The sequence below is a fragment of the Miniopterus natalensis genome, chromosome 12, assembly GCF_054644295.1.
Source record: "Miniopterus natalensis isolate mMinNat1 chromosome 12, mMinNat1.hap1, whole genome shotgun sequence".
NCBI classification, from domain to species: domain Eukaryota; kingdom Metazoa; phylum Chordata; class Mammalia; order Chiroptera; family Miniopteridae; genus Miniopterus; species Miniopterus natalensis.
This window is the reverse complement of record NC_142092.1, coordinates 56,601,953-56,622,072: the sequence shown is the minus strand read 5'-3', so window position 1 is coordinate 56,622,072 and position 20,120 is coordinate 56,601,953. Positions and strand designations below refer to the sequence as shown.

The 20,120-nt window shown below is 45.3% G+C and overlaps 1 protein-coding gene across 1 annotated transcript in view; it reads left to right on the top strand.

Moving 5' to 3' along the window:
- Positions 1-1,300: 1,300 nt before the first annotated feature.
- CTNNAL1 (catenin alpha like 1) overlaps positions 1,301-20,120 on the top strand; it is a 46,989-nt gene continuing 28,169 nt past the window's right edge. The window contains exons 1-4 of the mRNA XM_087822808.1: positions 1,301-1,474; positions 14,950-15,139; positions 16,881-17,068; positions 18,864-18,983. Of these exons, the coding sequence (XP_087678934.1) occupies positions 1,328-1,474; positions 14,950-15,139; positions 16,881-17,068; positions 18,864-18,983 (645 nt within the window). The 5' untranslated portion in view covers positions 1,301-1,327. The remainder of the gene's footprint in view (positions 1,475-14,949; positions 15,140-16,880; positions 17,069-18,863; positions 18,984-20,120) is intronic.

Sequence of the window (20,120 nt, the reverse complement as noted above, 5' to 3'; positions counted from 1 at the left end):
GGTGTTCAGCTCTCCCATTCCAATCACGCAGGGGCTCTGTGCTGCTTGGCCTTGCCCTTAAGTGATTTTAATCAGAAGTAAACACTAATGATCTTTTCAGTCCATGAACAGCTGTTCAGAAACTATTCTGTGCTAGGCACCAGGGGGAAAGTAATTTTGAAAAGTAGTTTTAACAAGTAATAGTACTGAACAGTAGGTGAAGCTTTTCCATATGCTCTATCTAATTTCCTTTTCAAGAGTAATTCTGAACAGCCTGAAAGATACCCAAACTCCCACCTTCTCGCCAAGTACCTAGACACCCCTTAATTGCATGATCAAATATTTCCTCTGAAATCCAGCTCAAAGTATTGTGAGAAAGATACAGTCGAAAAAGGAGCAGTGTGGAGGGGAAATGGGACCTCAGGAGCTCTGTTCCCGGTGGAATTCTGTCGAAGGGTAAAAGCCCTTCCCGACAGACTTGACTGGTTCTGCTCTACTAGTTCGTTTCACCTCCAGCGCAGCTTCTATAAATTTGTCACTGAATGGGAGGTAGGCCGGGTCATCTATCCGCTGGACAGGACGCTTTGCTGGAGACGGTTGTCCTTGGGTGGGAGGCCACGTGGCCGTGGGAGGCCCTCAGGTGCCTTGTGTTTTTCCAGTGGGACGAGACGTGCGTGGAACCCACTGAAGAGTGGTCTCGGGAGACAGACGGGGCAAGGCCAGGAGGCGGGGCCGTGCCGGGGCGGGGTTTCTGGGCGAACCTCAGACAAAAGCGCGGGGGGCCGCTCCGGGGGCGGGGCTCGGCGGCGGCGGAGCGGGGCGGGGGCGGGGCCGTCCCAGGGGCTGGCCGGGTCGGGGGCGGGGCCGTCCAGGGGCCGGCCGGGTCGGGGGCGGGGCTCGGCGGCGGCGGAGCGGGTCGGGGGCGGGGCTCGGCGGCGGCGGAGCGGGGCGGGGGCGGGGCCGTCCCAGGGGCCGGCCGGGGCGGGGGCGGGGCTCGGCGGCGGCGGAGCGGGGCGGGGGCGGGGCCGTCCCAGGGGCTGGCCGGGTCGGGGGCGGGGCTCGGCGGCGGCGGAGCGGGGCGGGGGCGGGGCCGTCCAGGGGCCGGCCGGGTCGGGGGCGGGGCTCGGCGGCGGCGGAGCGGGTCGGGGGCGGGGCTCGGCGGCGGCGGAGCGGGTCGGGGGCGGGGCTCGGCGGCGGCGGAGCGGGGCGGGGGCGGGGCCGTCCCAGGGGCCGGCCGGGGCGGGGGCGGGGCCCCGGGCGGCGCGGGTGCAGTGCCGCCGCCGCGGGCGGGCTGGCAGGCAGGCGGCGGGCCCGCAGTGGCGCGGCGTCCGGGCAGCGCGGCGGGCGGATGGCCATGGCCGCCTCTCCGGGCCCCGCCGGCGTCGGCGGCGCCGGGGCAGTGCAAGGCTCCGGCCCACCCGGCTTCGGCTTCGACTCAGGACTAGAGATCAAAACTCGGTCGGTGGAGCAGACGCTGCTCCCGCTGGTTTCCCAGGTAAAGTGGCTCCGGGCCCGGCCCCCGTCTCCCTCTGCCCGCGGCCCGCGATGGCGGCGCGCTCGCGCTGCGGGGCCGGCCGGAGGCAGCCGCTGCCCCACATTCTCGCCCGCATGACGGCGGGGGGTCGGGCCGCGGGTCTGGGTCGGGGACCCGCCTCGGCGGGGGCGGCGGGAGCCGGGACCCTTCGAAATCGCCAGGCGAGGCCGAGTGGGCTGAGCGGCAGTGGGGGCCGCGGGGCGCGGACCCGAGCGCCCGGCCAGCAGGTGCGCCGCCGGCCTGTCCCACGGACCCGCCCGGGGCCGCGGCTCGGAGGGTGGGCGGCCGAGCCGGGCCCCGGGAGGCAGCGAGGACCCCGCGGGGGCCCCCGTGGCGCGTAGGGGCCCCCTGGTCGCGGATCTCCAGCCCACTGCCGCTCACGTTGGCATCCCCAGCCCACACCCGGACTGCTGGCCGCTCTGCGGGGCATCCCTGCCCGCCTCCAGGTCCAGCGTGCTCGCCCCGAGGCCTTTGTCCCTTCCCCCTGCCGTGCGTGTCGGCTCGCCGGGCTCCCCTGCACCCCGGGGCCCCGCGCCCCTGCCCCTTAACCTGCTGGCTCACTCCAGGTGGCTTTTGTCCGGCCTCGGAAGAGTGAAGTGAAGGACTGTCTGATAGTTCATCCGGATACACATCTTTTTGCCAAATCCCATTTGGGATTTATGCCTGATTGTATTTGCTGGTCCTGGCAGAAGCCTGGAGTCAGCTAACCGACGCGCTCCGTCGCAGGGAAGTTTTGGTTACCGTGCGCCAAGGTGTAGGCCGCCCGAGGGCGCGAATTCCTCGCCCCGACCGGCTGTCCTGCGCCAAGCCGGGAGTGAGTGCGCCCTCGGGGGCGCGTTGGCGGTGTGTGACTCACAGCTAGATTTGCAGCGTCTTTGATGACTCACACTAATATTTCGAACATTGTAGAGGTAGAGAGGATCTTAAAGATTACCTGATTCTGAATTTTAAAAAAAAAATTTTTTTTCTTACAGCATCCTTGACACCTGGTCGCCAGTCCCTTTTTTAAACCTGTTCATTGATGGGGAGCCCGGAGCTGGTCCATAGAATTTTAAATGCTATCTCTTCTCCATCCCACCCCTGCAGATATCCAAAAACAGCACACATACCCCTAGATTTCTCTTATGCTGATTAAATAAACAGCTCAGTTTTCTTTTCCCGGGCTCATTTCAGCCTGGCTAACAGGACAGCGAGTGAACCACACCTGACAAGCCCCCTCCCCTACCCCCTCCATGTCGGACAGAAGCACTGACTGGTGGGAAGGATTTCTAGGATCAGTTAGTAATGTCTGCACTGCTTCCCTCCCCCAAAAGACCCCCCCCCCCCATACAGCCACAGACCCAAAGGAGAAATACTGGAGTCGTTTTAAGAGACACAGAGATGAGAGCGGTGGAGTTCAAGCCGACAGTATTTTATTCATTTATTTAACATTGGCTATATGCCAGGCCGTGTCCTAAGCACTTTATAAATGTTAACTCATTCTCATAACAGCCCTGTGAGGTGGGTAGATGTTTATTCTCGTTATATGGATGAGGGAACTGAGAAATAGCGAGGTTAAGTAACTTGTCATGGGACCGAACTACAAGTGTCAAACTGGGGTTTGAACCCAGGCAGCCTGGCTGCAGAGTCTATGCTCTTAGCTACACCACGTGCCGAGTCCTTTCTAGAAATTAGAAGCAGTGATGAGGTCAGCTAGGAGTAGATACAGAGAAGAGTCTACAGTGGGAAAACAAGCTCTGGAAGGTTGTTGTAATCTGAAGAAATGGTAACTTTTCACAGTGTCACTGTTAAAAATGTATCAGTCCTACAGCTCTGCGTTGTGTAATTCTGGGGTGAAAGGGTGGAGAGAGTAGGAGAGTGGGGAGGAACATATGAATCGCTGCTGAGAGTTAATTAGAGGTCAGTGCCAAAGAGGGAAATGCCAGTTTTTTTCCTTCCCTATTAAAGAATCATTCAGGCCCATGGCTGAGGTTCTGCATCCCACATGTTATGTATCCACAGCAATATCTTTAGCATAATACCGTAACTGATGATCCTAGTGATTGACTGTACTCAACAAGGAAAAAGTTAAGTTATGCTTAAAATTTGTTTTAAATGTATAAAGCATGGCTGGAACAGAGAGGAAAATGTGGAGTACAATTAAGAATGGTTTTTACTACCCGGTTTGGCTCAGTGGTTAGAACATAGGCCCATGGACTGAAGGGTCATGGGTTCGATTCCCCGTCAAAGGCATGTACTTCAGTTGCAGGTTCCCCTCCCTGGTCAAGGCTTCTGTGGGAGGCAACCAGTCGATGTGTCTCTTTCACATCAGTGTTTCTCTCTCCCCCCCCCAACCTCTCCCCTCCCTTCTACTTTCTAGAAATCAATGGAGAAAATGTCCTTGGGGGAGGATTTTAAAAAAAAAAGAAAGAAAGAATGATTTTTAAGTTTCAGAGAATGTTAGCAGATTAAAACTGCAGCTCTCTAGAAAACATGTCCAGGAGCCTCCTTTTCTAAGGATGCTGCATTGTTACCCAACTCATGCTTCATCACCTTACCCAAAAAAAAAATATTTTAAGCATTTTAAGAAAGGATTTGTTGTGTGCTTACTAGTTGTTGCTCTTCGAGGGTCTTGTGTTCTAGTTGGAAGACAGAACATGTACAGAATAGCACGTGCCAAGTGTCAAATGAACATTATCCATGGGAAATGCTCTGAGAGCTCAGAGAAGGCATGGATGAGTCAGGAACGATGCCACGGAGGAGACAGTCTTGAGGTGGACAAGGAGGACTAGCACTGTACAGTTTAGTGAGTTTCTACTCTGATACCATCTAACCTCTGACTCTCCAGGCGAAAACTCTGGGTCGCTGGCCTTATTTTAGGAATGCAAGGTTGAGTCAATATTAGACAACTATATACAATTTTCTGCATTCACATATTAGAAAAGATACATTTTCTTATAATTAGAGGCAGAAAAAGCATTCAATTCAACTTCTAATCATGATAAAAAGTACTTAGCAAACTAGTAACAGAAAAAAACTTCTTTAACCTGATAAAGCGTATTTGCAGGAAACCTAAAGTTAACATCAAGGCGACAAGTCAAAAAATATTTTGGCCTAGCCGGTTTGGCTCATTGGTTAGAGCATCTTTCCTTGAATTCAAGGGTCCTGGGTTCAATTGCGGCCAAGGGCACGTACTTCAGTTACAGGCTCCATCCCCAGCCCCTGCTGGGGTCAGGGTGCATGCGGGAGGCAATGTGAGAGATGCGTCTCTCACATTGATGTTTCTCTCTGTTTCTCTCTCCCTTCCACTCTCTGAAACGCAATGGAAAAAAATATCTTTCGGTGAGAATAAAAAAAAAAAAAAATTTTTTTTGCCTCCCTTACTTACCCGACCGGGCATTGGGCTGGCAGCCTGGATATGTGCCCTGACCGGGAATCGAACCTGCTACCTTTTGGTGTACTGGACAATGCTCCAACCAACTGAGCCTCACTGGCCATGCCTCAACAGGATTGTTAAAGGTAGAATTTGATACAAGTAATTCTAAAATTTATATGAAAAAGTAAAGAGCCAAGAATAGCCAGAAGGGAAGCAAGGTGGGTAGACTTACTCTACAAGATTTCTTCTTCTTTTTTTTTTTTTTTTTTTTAATATATCTTTATGGATTTCAGAGAGAGGAAGGGAGAGGGAGAGAGAGAGATAGAAACATCAGTGATGAGTCACTGATGGGCTGCTTCCTGCACGCCCCCGACTGGGGATCGAGCCAGAAACCTGGGCATGTGCCCTGACCGGAATCAAACCCCAATCTCCTGGCTCCCAGGTCAGCTCAGCCGCTGAGCCACGCCCGGCCGGGCGAGATTTCAAAGCTTATTATAAAGCTACAGCAAATTAAGACAGCGTGCGTATAAGAATAGAGATGGACAGATAGATTAGTGAGACAGAATAGAGAACCTAGAAACAGACCCACACGTATATGGACACTTGATAAATGACAGAATTGGCACTGCTGGTCAGTGGGAAAAGGAAGAGATTTTTTTTTTTTTTTTTTTAAAAAAAGGTCTGGGACAATCGGTTATCTAAATAGAAACATAAAACTGGGTTCATACCCCTAAGAGAAACTCCTGTGTGTGAGTGAGAGACATGGATTGGAATTTTGGTAGTTTTCTTTTTTACTTCTAATGACCCCAAACTGGAAACAACTGAAATGTCTTTTAACAGTGGGGTGTTTAAATAAACTGTGCTCTGTTCATACAGTGAGACACTGTACAGCAGTGAAATGAATGAAGCACCGGCGTCATCAATAGGGATGAAGCTCAGAAACGTAATGTCGAATGAAAAACAATTAAAGGTTCGAAAGCTAGCAGAACCAAACCATCTGTCATTTAGGGACATACCACGTGCAGTAAGAAGGGAGTGATGAGCAAACATCGGGACGGTGTTTTTTTCTGGGAGCGGGAGGGGGTGATGTAAGGGGGGACCCATGGGACACGTGTTGTCGGAGGTACTGGCAATATTTTCTTAAGCCTGGTGGCGGCTGCATATGTCTTCCTTTCATTTCTTTAAACCCTACGTGTATATGTTATGTCCACTCATTTGTTTTAGATTTTCTAACTCAGTTTTTTAAAAAGCTCTGGGCTAGGTCCCAAACATATTTTCAGCAGAACAACTCCCTACTTTCTTTAATAATCACTTTATTCTTCCTGTCAGAGCTCCCACTCCCGGTCTTAAGATGCCTTTGTGAAGGGGGGATCTGCCACTCAGCCCCACCCTAGCCGGGAATGTTATTCCGCCACCCACCCGTCCTTTCCTGTCCCTGACAGGTTGACTGCCCTCGCCGCTGGCAGACCCTTACATTTCTGAGCAGCTCGCCCGGTCTTCCCATTCCTCTCTGCAGAGTCCTGGTGGCTCTTCAGGACCCTTGTCTCACTAAGCTGGAGATACACAGGGTACATAGGGGGCCCCCTTTGCTGATTGGTGTATGTGAATATATGTGCGTTTTTCATTGCAGAGGTAAACACGAAATTCAAACACTACAATGGTATAGAAAGTAAGTGAAAGTGCCCTTTTTCTGCCTCTTCAAGCATCTCCTGTGATTTGGTGTTTGTTTTTGTTTTTTTTTGTTTTTGTTTTTCATATTGGTTTCTATAGCCAATGAGCTGATTTTTATGTGTAATAATTTTAAGCATTTACTGATGAGTGACAACGGAAGAATGTCCAGCCTTAAAAAAATTATTATAGGAGTTTGAGTCAAAGTGATGACAATTGGCAGGAAGCAAAATCTCAACAGATTGAGGAAATGCTCGGGAGGATGGCAGTTTTGCAGCTTATTTTATACACTAGAATCAAAGGAGGAGACACAAGGAGGGGGGACATTGCGTGAAGTCCACCACGGGTGGTAGGTTAGGGAGGCGGGAGAAAGCAAAGCGGAATCTCTGAGATTAGATAAAAGGCAAAACAGACGCATACGCGGTGGGCCGGCCAGGGAACGTCTGCAGCACCGGGAGAAGGCCGGGGCAGCAAGGCAGCAGAGTGCCGGGCTCCTGTGCGGCCGGCTGGGCCTTAAGGGGTCTGGGAAAGGTAATTCTCACATCCCCAAGGAATGTTATCGTAGACGCGCAAAGGCAATAGACAGTTTCAGAGGCAAAGGCTGACCTTTGTCTGAGCGCATCTACGAGGACATACCTTGGGAAGGCTGCCCGGGACTACCCTCCGTGGCCCGCTTCCAGTTGCTTCCAGTTGCCTCCAGTTGCCTCCAGTTAGGAATCTTTACGTTCAGGCCACACTGTGGTTACTCTAAGGCCCGCCAGGCGGCCTTCCCTGGGCTGTCAGGGTTAGTGTGTGGCCCCTTTTCCATCCTCCTGAGTTAAGCCCAGAGACAAACTTCTCTGACCTGGGCTGGCTCCCTTCTCCAGGTCCCAGGGAATTAGGCTTTGTTCTTTTATCTGGGCTGCTGCCTTTTTTTTTTTTTCTTCCCGGTCTTCGCTTACTTTCTTGCCTCCCTACAAAATAAGTAAGTAAACTGAGAAAATCCATTTCAATCAAGAGATTACTGTCAGTTACTCTAGAAAATAAGAGAACATCACAAGCATGAGGAAAGAACGGATTCTAGAAGTGTCATCGTATAAATTATGTAGTGTTTACTACATACCAGACACTGTTCTAAGGACTCTATTCACATTTATTCATTTATTCCCCACAATGACCTGACGAGATGGGCGCTCATAGTAGCCCTGTTTTCACCGGTGAGAACACTGAGTCACAGAAAGTTTCCATGAGTTGCCACATGGCAGAGCCAGAATCCAAAGCCAGGCAAAGTGACACCAGAGATCACGCTCTTACTTGCAAGGATATACTTTGTTAGAGACTGGTGCTTCATGACACTCTTTGTTAGAAGGTATCAAGTAAGCCCCGGTTCTTACACTTTTATTCCACAGCAGTTCTTCAGTGTGGCAGATTCTCTTTCTTCCCCAGGGGCTCCCTTCTCTGCCCTCTTTTCCGGTTCATCCAGGCATCTCCAGGTTGTGACTCCCGATATAATATGCCTGCTATTTTGCAGACTAATAGCTAAAATATTTTCTGGCACATTATATCATTTACAAGATACTTTCACCAGCTGTCTTTTTCCCTTGATCCCAAGACAATCCTGGGAGAAAGGAGAAAGCGTAGCAATTAAAAGTGCAGGTAATTTACTGGCTTTGTGACCTCGGGCAAATTCTTAGCCACTTCAGGTTTTAGGTCCTTTATCTGTAAAATGAGGGTGATAATAGTATTTGCCTCATAGAGATATAACCATTAAAAGACTTAACCCATGTAAAACACATAAAATAGTGCCTGCTACTGTTGTGCTTAATGTTAAATGTTACCCATTTTTATTTTTTGCATGATGAGGAAATTGAAGTTTGATCTGAATTTTGTAAAACTGTGTGTTTAAGTATGTATATGTATAAGACAAGACTGAAAGAATTATGCCAAAATGCTCACGGCATAGTGGAATTAGGGGTGATTTTTATTTCATTAGGCTTTTCAAATTTTCCCACTTTTTTTTTTTTTTAAACAACATGTATACTTTTTGAACCTCTGTTTTTAAAAGTTTGAACATTACTTTAGGATATAAGTAGACCTTTTGGTGAGGAACTTTGTAAACTGCCGTGGCTCCTCTCACGGCCCGTTTTACGGGCATGCCTGCGTTTGGACTGCACACTCCCAGGCTGCTCGGAGCAAGGGAAGGCAGCCACCTAATTATGCACCCGGGAGGATCCTCCTAGTGAGAGCAAAGTGTGTGTTTCAGGCCCCAAATACAGTTGGTATTTTACTCTAATTGCAGGCTCTTTTCTTTATGATTGAAAATTTAAAGCTTTATGTAAATAAAGGATTTAACGAACACAACTGAAACTCCTTCTCATGCCAGAGTCTCTTCCTAGGTGGTCGTTTGGGATAATCAGTGGCGATCAAATCACTGTTCTCCAGGCGACATGAAGAGTTCCTAGGCTGTCAGGGGTGGAGGAAAGCTAAGCTGGTGCTAGAGGATTCGTATTTGTTTCCCGGCTTCCCAGCAGCACGACCCACCGTCATCCGCAGAATTCAACCTTAGCAACCCTTCTTTGACATAATAACCTAATGGCTTTAGGTAATGTTTTATTTTGAAGAAAATGTTCTGGAACCCTCAAAGGAAAAAAAAAAAGAATCAGGAAGATTGAAAACCTCCACTAAAGGAAAGAAAACTGGGTGGACTTTGGTGTCAGACAAACCTGGGCTCCCATTCTAAACCAGGCCAATACTTAATTTCACTCAGCCTGTTTTCTTATCTTTAATAATACCTAACGATTAAAGAAGAGCTAATTATAATATACCCGAGTGCTTGCCATAAACTGGGTACTTTGTCAAACACGATATGTGGATCAGTTCATTTAATCCTTTTATCAACGTCATAAGGCAGAGAAAGGCAGTACCGTGAAGTGGTTAAGAGGCTAGGCTCTGCAGTCAGAATGTCTCCTTTATGTCCAATTTCTTTACATGGTGTCCAGATTCCTCTAGGGTTGTATTTAAAAGTATGGCCTTTGCCAGCATTGCCCTATTATCAAAACCAGGAAAGGACACTACCAGGAAAAGAAACTACAGGCCAATAACCCTAATGAATTTAGGCAAAAAATTATTGTCCTGGCCAGTGTGGCTCAGTTGGTGGAGTGTTGTTCCATGTACCAAGAGGTCCCTGATTCCATTCCTGGTCAGGGCACGTGCCTGGGTTGTATCAACAAAATACTAGAAAACCAAATTCAACAGCGCATTAAAAGGAGCATGTACCATGATCAAGTGGGATTCATCCCTGGGATGCAAGGATGGTTCAACCTGTGCAAAGCAATAAATGTGATACATCACATTAATAGAATGAAAGAAAAAAGATCATGATTATCACAATAGATGCAGAAAAAGCATTTGACACAATTTAACATCTTTTCATGATGAAAACTCTCAACAAATTGGGTATAGCAGGACCATATCTCAACATAGTAAAGGCCATATATAAGAAGCCCACAGCTAACATCATCTTTAATGGTGAAAAGCTGAAAAGATTTTCCTCTAAGATCAGGAACAAGACAAGGATGCCCATTCTCACCACACCTATTCAACATAGTACTGGACATCTTGGCCAGAGCTATCAGGCAATAAAAAGGCATCCAAACGGGAAATGAAGAAGTTAAAATTGCCTCTATTTGCAGATAACATGACCTTATATATAGAAAATCCTAAAGACTCCGCTAAAAGACTGTTAGAACTAATAAATTCAGTAAAGTTGCAAGATTAAAAAAAAAAAAAATCAACATACAGTCAACTATAATTAAAAATAAAATTTTAAAAATAGAAAATAAAGGTAGCATGTCATCCCTTGCTTGAAGATTCTTCTTGGTTCCTATAGTAATGGAAGGGAACTAGACTTTTGGTAGTGAGCATGCAATAGAGTATACAGATATCAAATTATAATGCATACCTGAAATTTATATAATGTTATTAACCAGTGTTACCTCAATACATTTAATTTAAAAAATTAACTTGCAGAAATCAGTTTTTATATGCTAACAACAAAATATCTGAAAAAGAAAGAAAGAAAAACATTCTTTTTACAATCACGTCAAAGACAGTAAATTACTTAAGAATAGATTTAACCAAGGAGGTGAAAGATCTGTACACTGAAAACTCTAAAACACTGAAAGACTATAAGAAGATACAAGTAAATGAAAGATAACTCATGTTCATCGGTCAGAAAAATTGATATTATTAAACTGTCCATACTACCCAAAGCCATCTATAGATTTAAGACAATCTCTACCAAGATTCTAATGGCATTTTTTTGCAGAAATAGAAAAACAATCCTAAAATTTGTATCAAATTAGAAAAGACCACAACTAGCCAAAGCAATACTGAGAAAGAAGAACAAGCTGGAGGCATCACACGACTTGATTTCAAACTATACTACGAAGCTACAGTAATTAAAACAGTATGGCACTGGCATAAAAATAGCTACATAGTCCAAGGGAACAGAACTGAGAGCCCAGAAATAAGCCCACACATTTATATATATATGCATATACTTTTTATAAGGCAGCCAAGAATACTCACACATAATGGCCAACAGATGCATGAAAGGATGCTCAGCATCACTAATCATCAGGAGAATGCAAATTAAAACCACAATGAGATATCACCTTGCACCTGTTAGAATAGACTATTATCAAAATGATGAGATAAGTGTTGGTGAGGCTGTGGAGAAAAGGGAGCCCTTGTGCACTGTTGGTGGGATTGTAAATTGGCACAGCCACTATGCAAAACAGTATGGAGGTTCCTCAAAAAATTAAAAACAACTACCAAATGATCCAGCAGTCCCACTTCTGGGAATATACCCAAAGGAAATGAAATCAGGATCTTGAAGAGCTATCTGGGCCCCCATGTTCACTGCAGCGTTATTCACAACAGCCAAGCTATGGAAACAAGCTAAGTGTCCCTCTATGGGTGAATTGATAGAGAAGGTGTGGTACAAATATACAATGGAATAATATTCAGCCTTGAGAAAGAAGGAAATCCTGCCATTTGCGACGACATGGATGGACCTCGAGGGCAGTATGCTAAAATGAAATGCCAGACCGAAAAGGCAAACACCTTATGACCTCACTTATGGATGGAAACCAAAAAAGCCAAACTCATAGAAAAAAAAAGTGTGGAATGGTGATTGCCAAGGGCTGGATGGTGGGGGAAATGGAGAGATGTTGGTCAAAGGGTATAAATTTCCAGTTATAAGATGAATAAATTCTAGGGATTTAACATACAGCATGGTGACTATAGTTAACAATACTGCATTGTATACTTGGAAGTCAGTAAGAGAGTAGGTCTTAAATGTTCTCTCCACCACACACACACAAAAATTATGTGAGTTGATGGAGGTGTTAATTGATTCTCTTGTAATCATTTGCAATATATTGTGGAAGCATTTGAACATATATCAAATCGTCACATGGTACACAAACTTACACAATGTTTTATGTTAACTATATCTCAGTAAAGCTGGACAAAGTATGGCTTCAGATTATCTGACCGAATCTTGGCTTTACCACTTAATGGGTGTGTGACCTTAAATGGGCATCTTTTAATGTCAGTTTCCTTACGTGTAAAAAGGGCATAAAGTAGTGCCTAGGTCCTAAGATTATTGTGAGGACTGAATTAGGTTATTTATGCAAAACATTATTTCTGCCTGCCAGAGATGCTAATGCTATGTTAATGTACCCCATTTCTCATGCCAGGGATTTAGAGGCCTTCTCTGATAACACCAATCTAATCTATTAAGCAAGTTATGTATATTCAAGACATTCCCCAATTAGTCCATTTTCTTCCATCTTGACTATTGCCACCTTGTTTCAAGCCAGTGTCATCTTTCACCTGGACTATTGCAGCAGCTTTCTAGCTGGTCTCCCTGGTCCTACTTTTGCCACTTTAACAATCTACTGTTTCCCCAGAAGAGACTCTTCTTTTTAAAAACGTACATTTGGGATTGCATTAGTTATTTACTGCTGCAAAATAAATTACCCCAAAATTAATGGCTTACAACAACAAGCATTTCTTATTTTGGTTTCTGTGTGTCAGGAATTTGGGCGTGACTCACCTGGGTGGCTCCAGACCACTCACTCGTGTGTCTGTTGGCAGGAGGCCTCAGATCCAATGCAGCTGCTGGTCAGAGGCCTCAGTGCCCGTCAGGCTGGTCAGTTGTCTTCCCGACATGGCAACTGGCTTCCCCTGGAGTGAATGATCTCAGAGAGAGGGAGTAAGATGGAACCCAAAGAGCCCTTAGCACTTGCCCTCAGAAGTAGCATCCTATCACTCCTGCTTTATTTGAAGTTCAGCCCAAACCAAGGAAAGAGCGATGAAGCTCTGCCTCGAGAAAGGTGAAATATCGAAGAATGTGGACACACATCAGAACCACTAGAGAGTCTCACTTTCCTGCTTCTGTCACACTTCCAGTAAAATACAAGCTCTTTACTCCAACTCGCGGCCCTAATAGCTGGCCCATGCCTACCTGTTGGGTATCGGTCTTACACTTGCCCTCTGGCCCACCGTTCTTTAACCACTTCTGGTCTTACTTCATTCCTTAGGGCACCTCCCCCTTTTTTAAAACGACGTTTCTTCTCCCTAGAATGCTCTTTCCCTGAAGTTTGCCAGCTTGGCTACTTGATATCATGTACATTTCAGCTTAAATATCATTTTCTCAATGAAGAAAGATGAACTAATCGAAGCTACACATATACTTTCTATCACATTACCCTATTTTAGTATTTTTCATAGCATTTATATTAAATTTTTTTTTTGTTTACCTAGATATGTGATTATTGTGTCTCCCCTGATGAGAGAATGTAAGCTCCATGAAAGCACGGGCCTTTCTTGGTCATTGCTGTTTCATCATTGCTTAGAATTTTTTATTTTTAAATATATCTGTTGATTTCGGAGAGAGGAAGGGAGAGGGAGAGAGAGATGGAAACATCAATGATGAGAGAGTCATTGATCGGCTGCCTCCTGCATGCCCCCGACTGGGGATGGAGCCTGAAACATGGGCATGTGCCCTGACCGGGCCTCCGGCTGTGACCTGGTTCACAGGTCGGCGCTCCACTGCTGAGCCATGCTGCCAGGCTCATTGCTTAGAATTTTAGTTGGCATATGATAGGTGTGCAACAAATATATTTTGTTTGATTGAATTATTGTTACTCTACTAGACTGCTAACCAAACGGAGGGAGGATTGTACAGATGCATCCTCAGGACCTGGCGTCTAGGAAATACTTAAAATTTGAAAAACAGTATTTCAGATGAGGAAATTTAGAGAGATTAAATAAATTTCCCTAGGTCATTTAGCTAGTAATGACAGAGTTAAGGCTCACACCCAGGCCTTCTTGATTCTAAACTATTAATACTATAACATATAAAATGCTTGGCACATTATAATAGTGATTCCTTTCCTCTTCTCTTAATTCTCTATCTGGTCTTTGTTAATATATTTATATAAATCATTTCAAAGTTATGCTCTGTGGAATGTACTATTTGGGATCTATATTTTTTATGTAACATTCTTTAAGTGTTTTTATATGTCAGCAAAGTTCATGTGCTAATTTTGTAAGACATTTGAAGATTTATCTTTGTTTCAGCCACCTTAACTTGTCATGTTTTATTTTAGGGCCTGGAACCAAATGTTCAGATTCTTGGTATTTCATTTATTTTGAGTCCTCAACAAAACTGGGAGTAGCATAAAACATTTAGATTGTAATGGCCATTCTCGGTATCTGTTTAATTCAGTGAACATGTATGGCACACATGCCATTTTGTATAAGCTATGAACCTGCGCCAGGCAACGGAGAGGAATGCAAGGTGAAGATGCTGTCTCCAGCCCTGGCCGGGCAGCTCAGTTGGTTAGAGCTTTGTCCCGCTAACAATCAAGGTTGCAGGTTCGATCTCCATCAGGGCACATATAGGAATCAACCAACAGGTGGAGCAACAAATCGATGTCTCTCTCCCCCCTTTCCTCTCTCTCTAAAAATCAAGAAATAAAATTAAAAAAAAGATGCTGTCTACTCTCATAGCAGCTCAAGTCATGGCAGAAGAACCTAGACCTGAAGTGCTTTGATTTTCTGTGGACTTTTTGAATGTAAGGATCTACCCTCTCCTTCTTTTCTCCTGTCCTGAAGATTTGTTGAAATATCTGGAGGGCGTCTGGAACTGTTTGCCCCAGATGTCTGCCCTTTTGTGAACTTGGAATTGTTATCAATGGAGGCATTGTCCTGCCTCTTGGTTGAAGCATTAAACTATCAATTTAGTCTGTGGCTAGTCCAGTATGCCAAACTTAATGTACTTGGCCTTCATGATATAGCTTAAAAAAAATAAGATATTGCGATAAAATTTAAACAGATTGCTCTTATTTTTTATTTTTAGATTACCACCCTTATTAATCATAAAGATAATACCAAAAAATCTGATAAGACTCTGCAAGCCATTCAGCGAGTAGGACAAGCCGTCAACTTGGCAGTTGGAAGATTTGTTAAAGTAGGGGAAGCTATAGCCAATGAAAACCGGGATTTGAAAGAAGAAATAAATATTGCCTGTATTGAAGCTAAACAAGCAGGTATGTGGATGTTGATAGCGAAGCCTGTTTATGCCAGTTGTATTGCTTTGGATATGATGACAAATTATTGTCTCATTTTGAGTAAAGATGTGCACTATGATTTGGCCCTATGATTACAGGTGCCTGGGACATTAAAGGCCAGGATTAGCTTCTAGGACTATTGAACTTCTCGTGGCTCGAGTCTTAAATCTGAAACATTGAACTCTTTCCCTGGGCAGGGTAGGGACTACCACCATCAGCACTGAAATGTGAGAGGTGGAGGAGTGTGAGGCATGGACTCCACTCCGTCTTTGAGGAGCATCTTAGCCTACTTGTCTGAAGCTAAATCGATCATCTCCCATGCCATGCCTTTCTGATTTTAAGTAACTTTGGTTCGCAACCTTGTGGCCATTTTTTTTTCTTTTCACTTTTCCTTTCCTTCTTGTCTATTCAGGTACTAACTTTATATTTTCTTTTCTCAGTATCTCCCAAATTAACTCTTTATTTTATTTTTATTTTTAAAGATTCCTATGGCTTCCATCCTAGTAAGATCCTTCTTCATACCCACAGTTGAAATAGCTGTCGGATTAGTAGCCTGACTGTCAGTCTTTCCTCTCAGGTCTATTTTATATGCTTCCACCAGGCTGATCGTCCTAACCTTGACTTTCATTACCTAGCACCCTGTGCTCTGTCCATTAAAGTTCAGGTACTTTCACTCAAGATCTTTAGCTCGTAGGCGGATTCCTTGTGGGCGCATGTAATATCATTGACAAAGACTGCTTTTGTGAGAAAATTAATCCATTATGCACTCAGCTTTATTTAGGACTTAAAAAATTATCTAGAACATTACAAGTTGATTAAAAGTTGTTGTTTTTTTTTAAGTTAAAAGTGAGGTTTAGAAAAAATGTACATGCTGGTTCCATTTTTGAGTGGAACCGATATTGGTATTGTTTTATTGATTGATCATTGCTATTAAAGGTCAAAAGGTTTTGATAGCAACAGTGAAGAGCTTTTTCTGGAGGGGTGGGAGTTCACTTGGTAGAAAGGTTCATGCTGGGTGTCGTAAGAAATACCAGTTCAAACAGCAAGCCTGAGTGAGGGGCGGCCTGCGGATTGAATTCTCAGGAGGGACGCTTTCCTTTAGCTTTGCTTTTCCACCCAGAGCCCAAGCTGGCCAACAGATGAACTCGCTTATTGTTTCCCTTTGCCTGTGGATAATTTTTCTAGGGCCCCTTTTCACTGAGGATGCTTCTCGTTGGGGCCCAAAGCCCTGTCTTCTCTCCCTGGGTGTTCATAACGACTCAGGTGCCTTTAGGTGAGGGAGATGGGCCGTGACACCCCCCACACATCCCCCTCCATCCGCCACCCCGGCCAAAGCCTTAGCAGCTGCTCACTGTTCTACCTTTAGGTTAGTCTTTGGTGACTGGCTCCTGGGGTTTCTCTACTGTTTTGGAGAACAGGAGGCTTTTAAAATCAGGCAGTTTGCCATACCCCTGGAATCTGAAGTTATAATCGTTTTCAAACTTGGTGAAGAGAAAAATTTGTCACGATTCTTAAGAACGTGCTGTTATTTTGTCAGTAGAGAGCTTCATATGTTCATCTTTGTACTCATCCCGGAGCAGCTGTTTCTTGTTCCTGAAAGAAGACTCTGGAGCTGAGTTTCTGCCCACTGTGCACATTACCTTTGAGACTGGAGAAAAGTCTGGATTTTAATTCAAGTGTAATTACCAATTTGACATCTCTCCCTTGCCTTTCTTGTTAGGAGAAACGATCGCAGCACTGACAGATGTAAGCAGCTTGAGTCGCCCAGAATCTGGAGGCCAGATCACAATTTTTACAGACAAAACAGGAGTTATAAAGGCTGCGAGATTACTTCTTTCTTCAGTGACAAAAGTGTTGCTGCTGGCAGACCGAGTGGTCATCAAGCAGATAATAACATCGAGAAATAAGGTACTTGCCTTTCTGCTGTTTCTCTACCGGATCTTAAAGGGTTGTTCAAAAAGTTTTTTGTTGTTGTTTTTTTAGGTTTAATTGCAGGTAATTTGGCAATGCTTGTCTATTTCAGTTGTTTATAACTAATTGTCTATAGCTTGAAAGTGGTGTTTCTTCTATTCCTGTAATTCCTAAATGATGTGAGTACTGGGCCTAAACATTTTCTTAGAAAACTATTATGTACTTATTGAGACTTATTGGTGAAAGCCTTTTATGTGTACAAATTCGGAAAGAAAAGCTGAACACCGTGACAATGTATATAGTAGAAACCTAGTTGATAAAAATACTGATTCCTCAGTGCCTTTTCTTCCCAAGTTAGAGAGTAACAATTTTTTAAAAATATGTTTTTATAGATTTCAGAGAGAGAGAGAGAGAAACATCAAAGATGAGAGAGTCATTGATCAGCTGCCTCCTGCACGGCCCCCATTGGGGATCGAGCCTGCAACCCGGGCATGTGCCTGATCTGGAGTCGAACCCTGACCTCCTGGCTATAGGTTGACGTTCAACCACCGAACCACACCGGCTGGGCAGGAGTAACAATTTATAAGCTTACCCACTCTACAGACTTTCTCCATGCAAAGTCCCTAAATAGTACTGAATAATTACAAGACATAGGGAATAGATGTAAACTGTTCCGGCGTCTCAGATAATGGTGATCCTCAGTCAGGGGGAAGTCGGGGGGCAGACAGTCACCTCTTTCCCTGGTAATTCACTAGGCAAGCAGGAAGGCAATTAGCCAGGGAAGGGACAGGCCCAGTAGCACTTAAGGGAAAAGCTACCTGACGGGTGTGGAGTGAATCAGAAGTGTATGTTTAAAGAGAAGAAGAACCTGGAGAGGTGACTGGACCGGGCAGTGCTAGAGGAATAGAAAAGAACCTTCCTCCCTTTGGAGGACGGCGGTTCTGCTCAGGGCGGCGACCTGCCTTATCTGCGCTCTCGCCTGCACTTCCCGAGCCGCCAGGGCAGATTAACACCCATCACATCCTCGTTAAAAATGAGTAAACACAGGATATCTGTGTTTTCTTTCCCTCGCTTGGTCCGACTGAAACTAATCCAGCAGTGTTATTTTAAGGAAAAGTATTTGAGACTACGTTTCACATCTGTTCACTGTGTGGAATCTAATGTCAAGAATACGCGTGACGTGTCCTGTTGGCTCTGCCACAGGCTCTTGTCCCTGTGCACCCCCGGCTGCCCAGAGCCGCTTGGCAATTAGTTTATTTAACGCCTGCAGTCCCTGTGGACCCGCCCTGGTTCCCTGCTCCTGAAGCCCCCCAGCCGCCTTCCTCTCCGCGGCCTGCACATCCCCCTCCCATGTCCCCGGAGGAACGGGCCTTCCCGGTTCCGACGGGCTCAGCCCTGAAGCTTCTGCCTGCGTCTCCCACCCTCGCCCCCTCTGCCCTCCGAAGACTGGGTCACCGTAGCCCTACCTTCTCCAGAGCTCCCTACATACGTGATTTCTTCTCCTGGATCTTCTCTTGTATATGCTCTTGTACATTAGTCATTTCTTTTACTCTTTTTCCTTTCAGTTTTCAAGTGAGCCCAAGTCTCCGCACCCCGAAAACGAATCACCCCCTCAATAGTTCTCACCTTCGCATCTCCTGCTTCTCCGAGCCCGCTTTCCGTCTTCCTCTCTGACGCCTCCTCTGCTCTCCCCCAGAATTTAAATTTCTCTCTTTTTCCCCCTCGTCTCAGCCTTGGCCTCTGAGTCTTCTTCACGCCCACACCTGATAATAAAATAGTCTCTGTTTTGCAGGTTCTTGCAACTATGGAAAGACTGGAGAAAGTGAACAGCTTTCAAGAGTTTGTCCAAATATTCAGTCACTTTGGAAATGAAATGGTGGAGTTTGCACATCTCACTGGAGATAGACAAAATGTATGTATTTACCACATTTTAAAGTTTTCAAATACATGCTTGCTTTTTTGTGCACATGTGACAGTTCTCTGTTTCTGTCTCACACACTGGGAAAGGTCAGACCTGCCTTCAAGGCCCAACTAAAGTGCTCCTTCTGTTGTGAAACTTGCCATTTGACTCCTTAACCAGGGCTCAGGCAAATAAATAAGTCATATATATTCTTACAGTATTTTGTTATAGATTCGTTATTATTCTTTCTGTGACTTGTTATATATTTTTCTGTTACTATATCTTTCTGTAATTATTTTACATTAGATCAGTAGTAATAACCCAAGCCATTATTTATTTGCATCGGCTACGTGTTAGGTACTTAATATCCACAATCTCCCTTAATTCTCAAAACGCCCCTGTGAAGAAGGTATTGTTATTGCTGTTACACGAGAGGAAACTGGACCTGAGAGCATAATAAACTTTCCCAAGGTCACTGTTTTAGCAGATTGAGCTCAGTTATGTCTGATTCTAAAGCCTGTAGTTTTCAAACTAAACCATGATATTAGTTCTTCATAGGTCTATTCCCCAATTCAGACCGTAAGTTCTGAAGTTTAGGAAGGTGGAGGACCACAGTATATCCAGGGCTGACTTTTCCCTGTTGGGGTCCCCGAGCATGAGTCTATCTAGGCAGCAGGTAGAATATACAGTAATTGACCTTTTGTAGATGTGCTCTGATACAGTCCTGCAGGCTGTGGTCTAGGGTGTGAACTTTCCAGTTGTAGCTGGAGTTGGGAGATGGGTATTGGCCTGGAAAGTACCAGACCAGATTGCAATGCTTCCCTTAGTGCTGCTTGGACCGTCTGGGTTTCATGGAAGCCTCCGCTTTGTCCTGTGGACCAGCCCTCTGAGAGATTGAGGTGCCATCTTTTGCTATCACTGGTCATCGCCATACACTACGTTGTAACGCTGGCTTATACGTGTTATATGAGGCGTACACGCGTGATGCTTTGTCAGCTAGACCCACAGGTTGTTTTGCAAAAAGTCCTGTTCAGTATGTTAAAGACAAAGTAGGAATTTTAGAAGTGACCTCAACTTTAATTTTTGATGGATTCTCATGATAGATGATATTCATAGGTAGGAACCATCCTTTGGGATGTGATCTTGGGA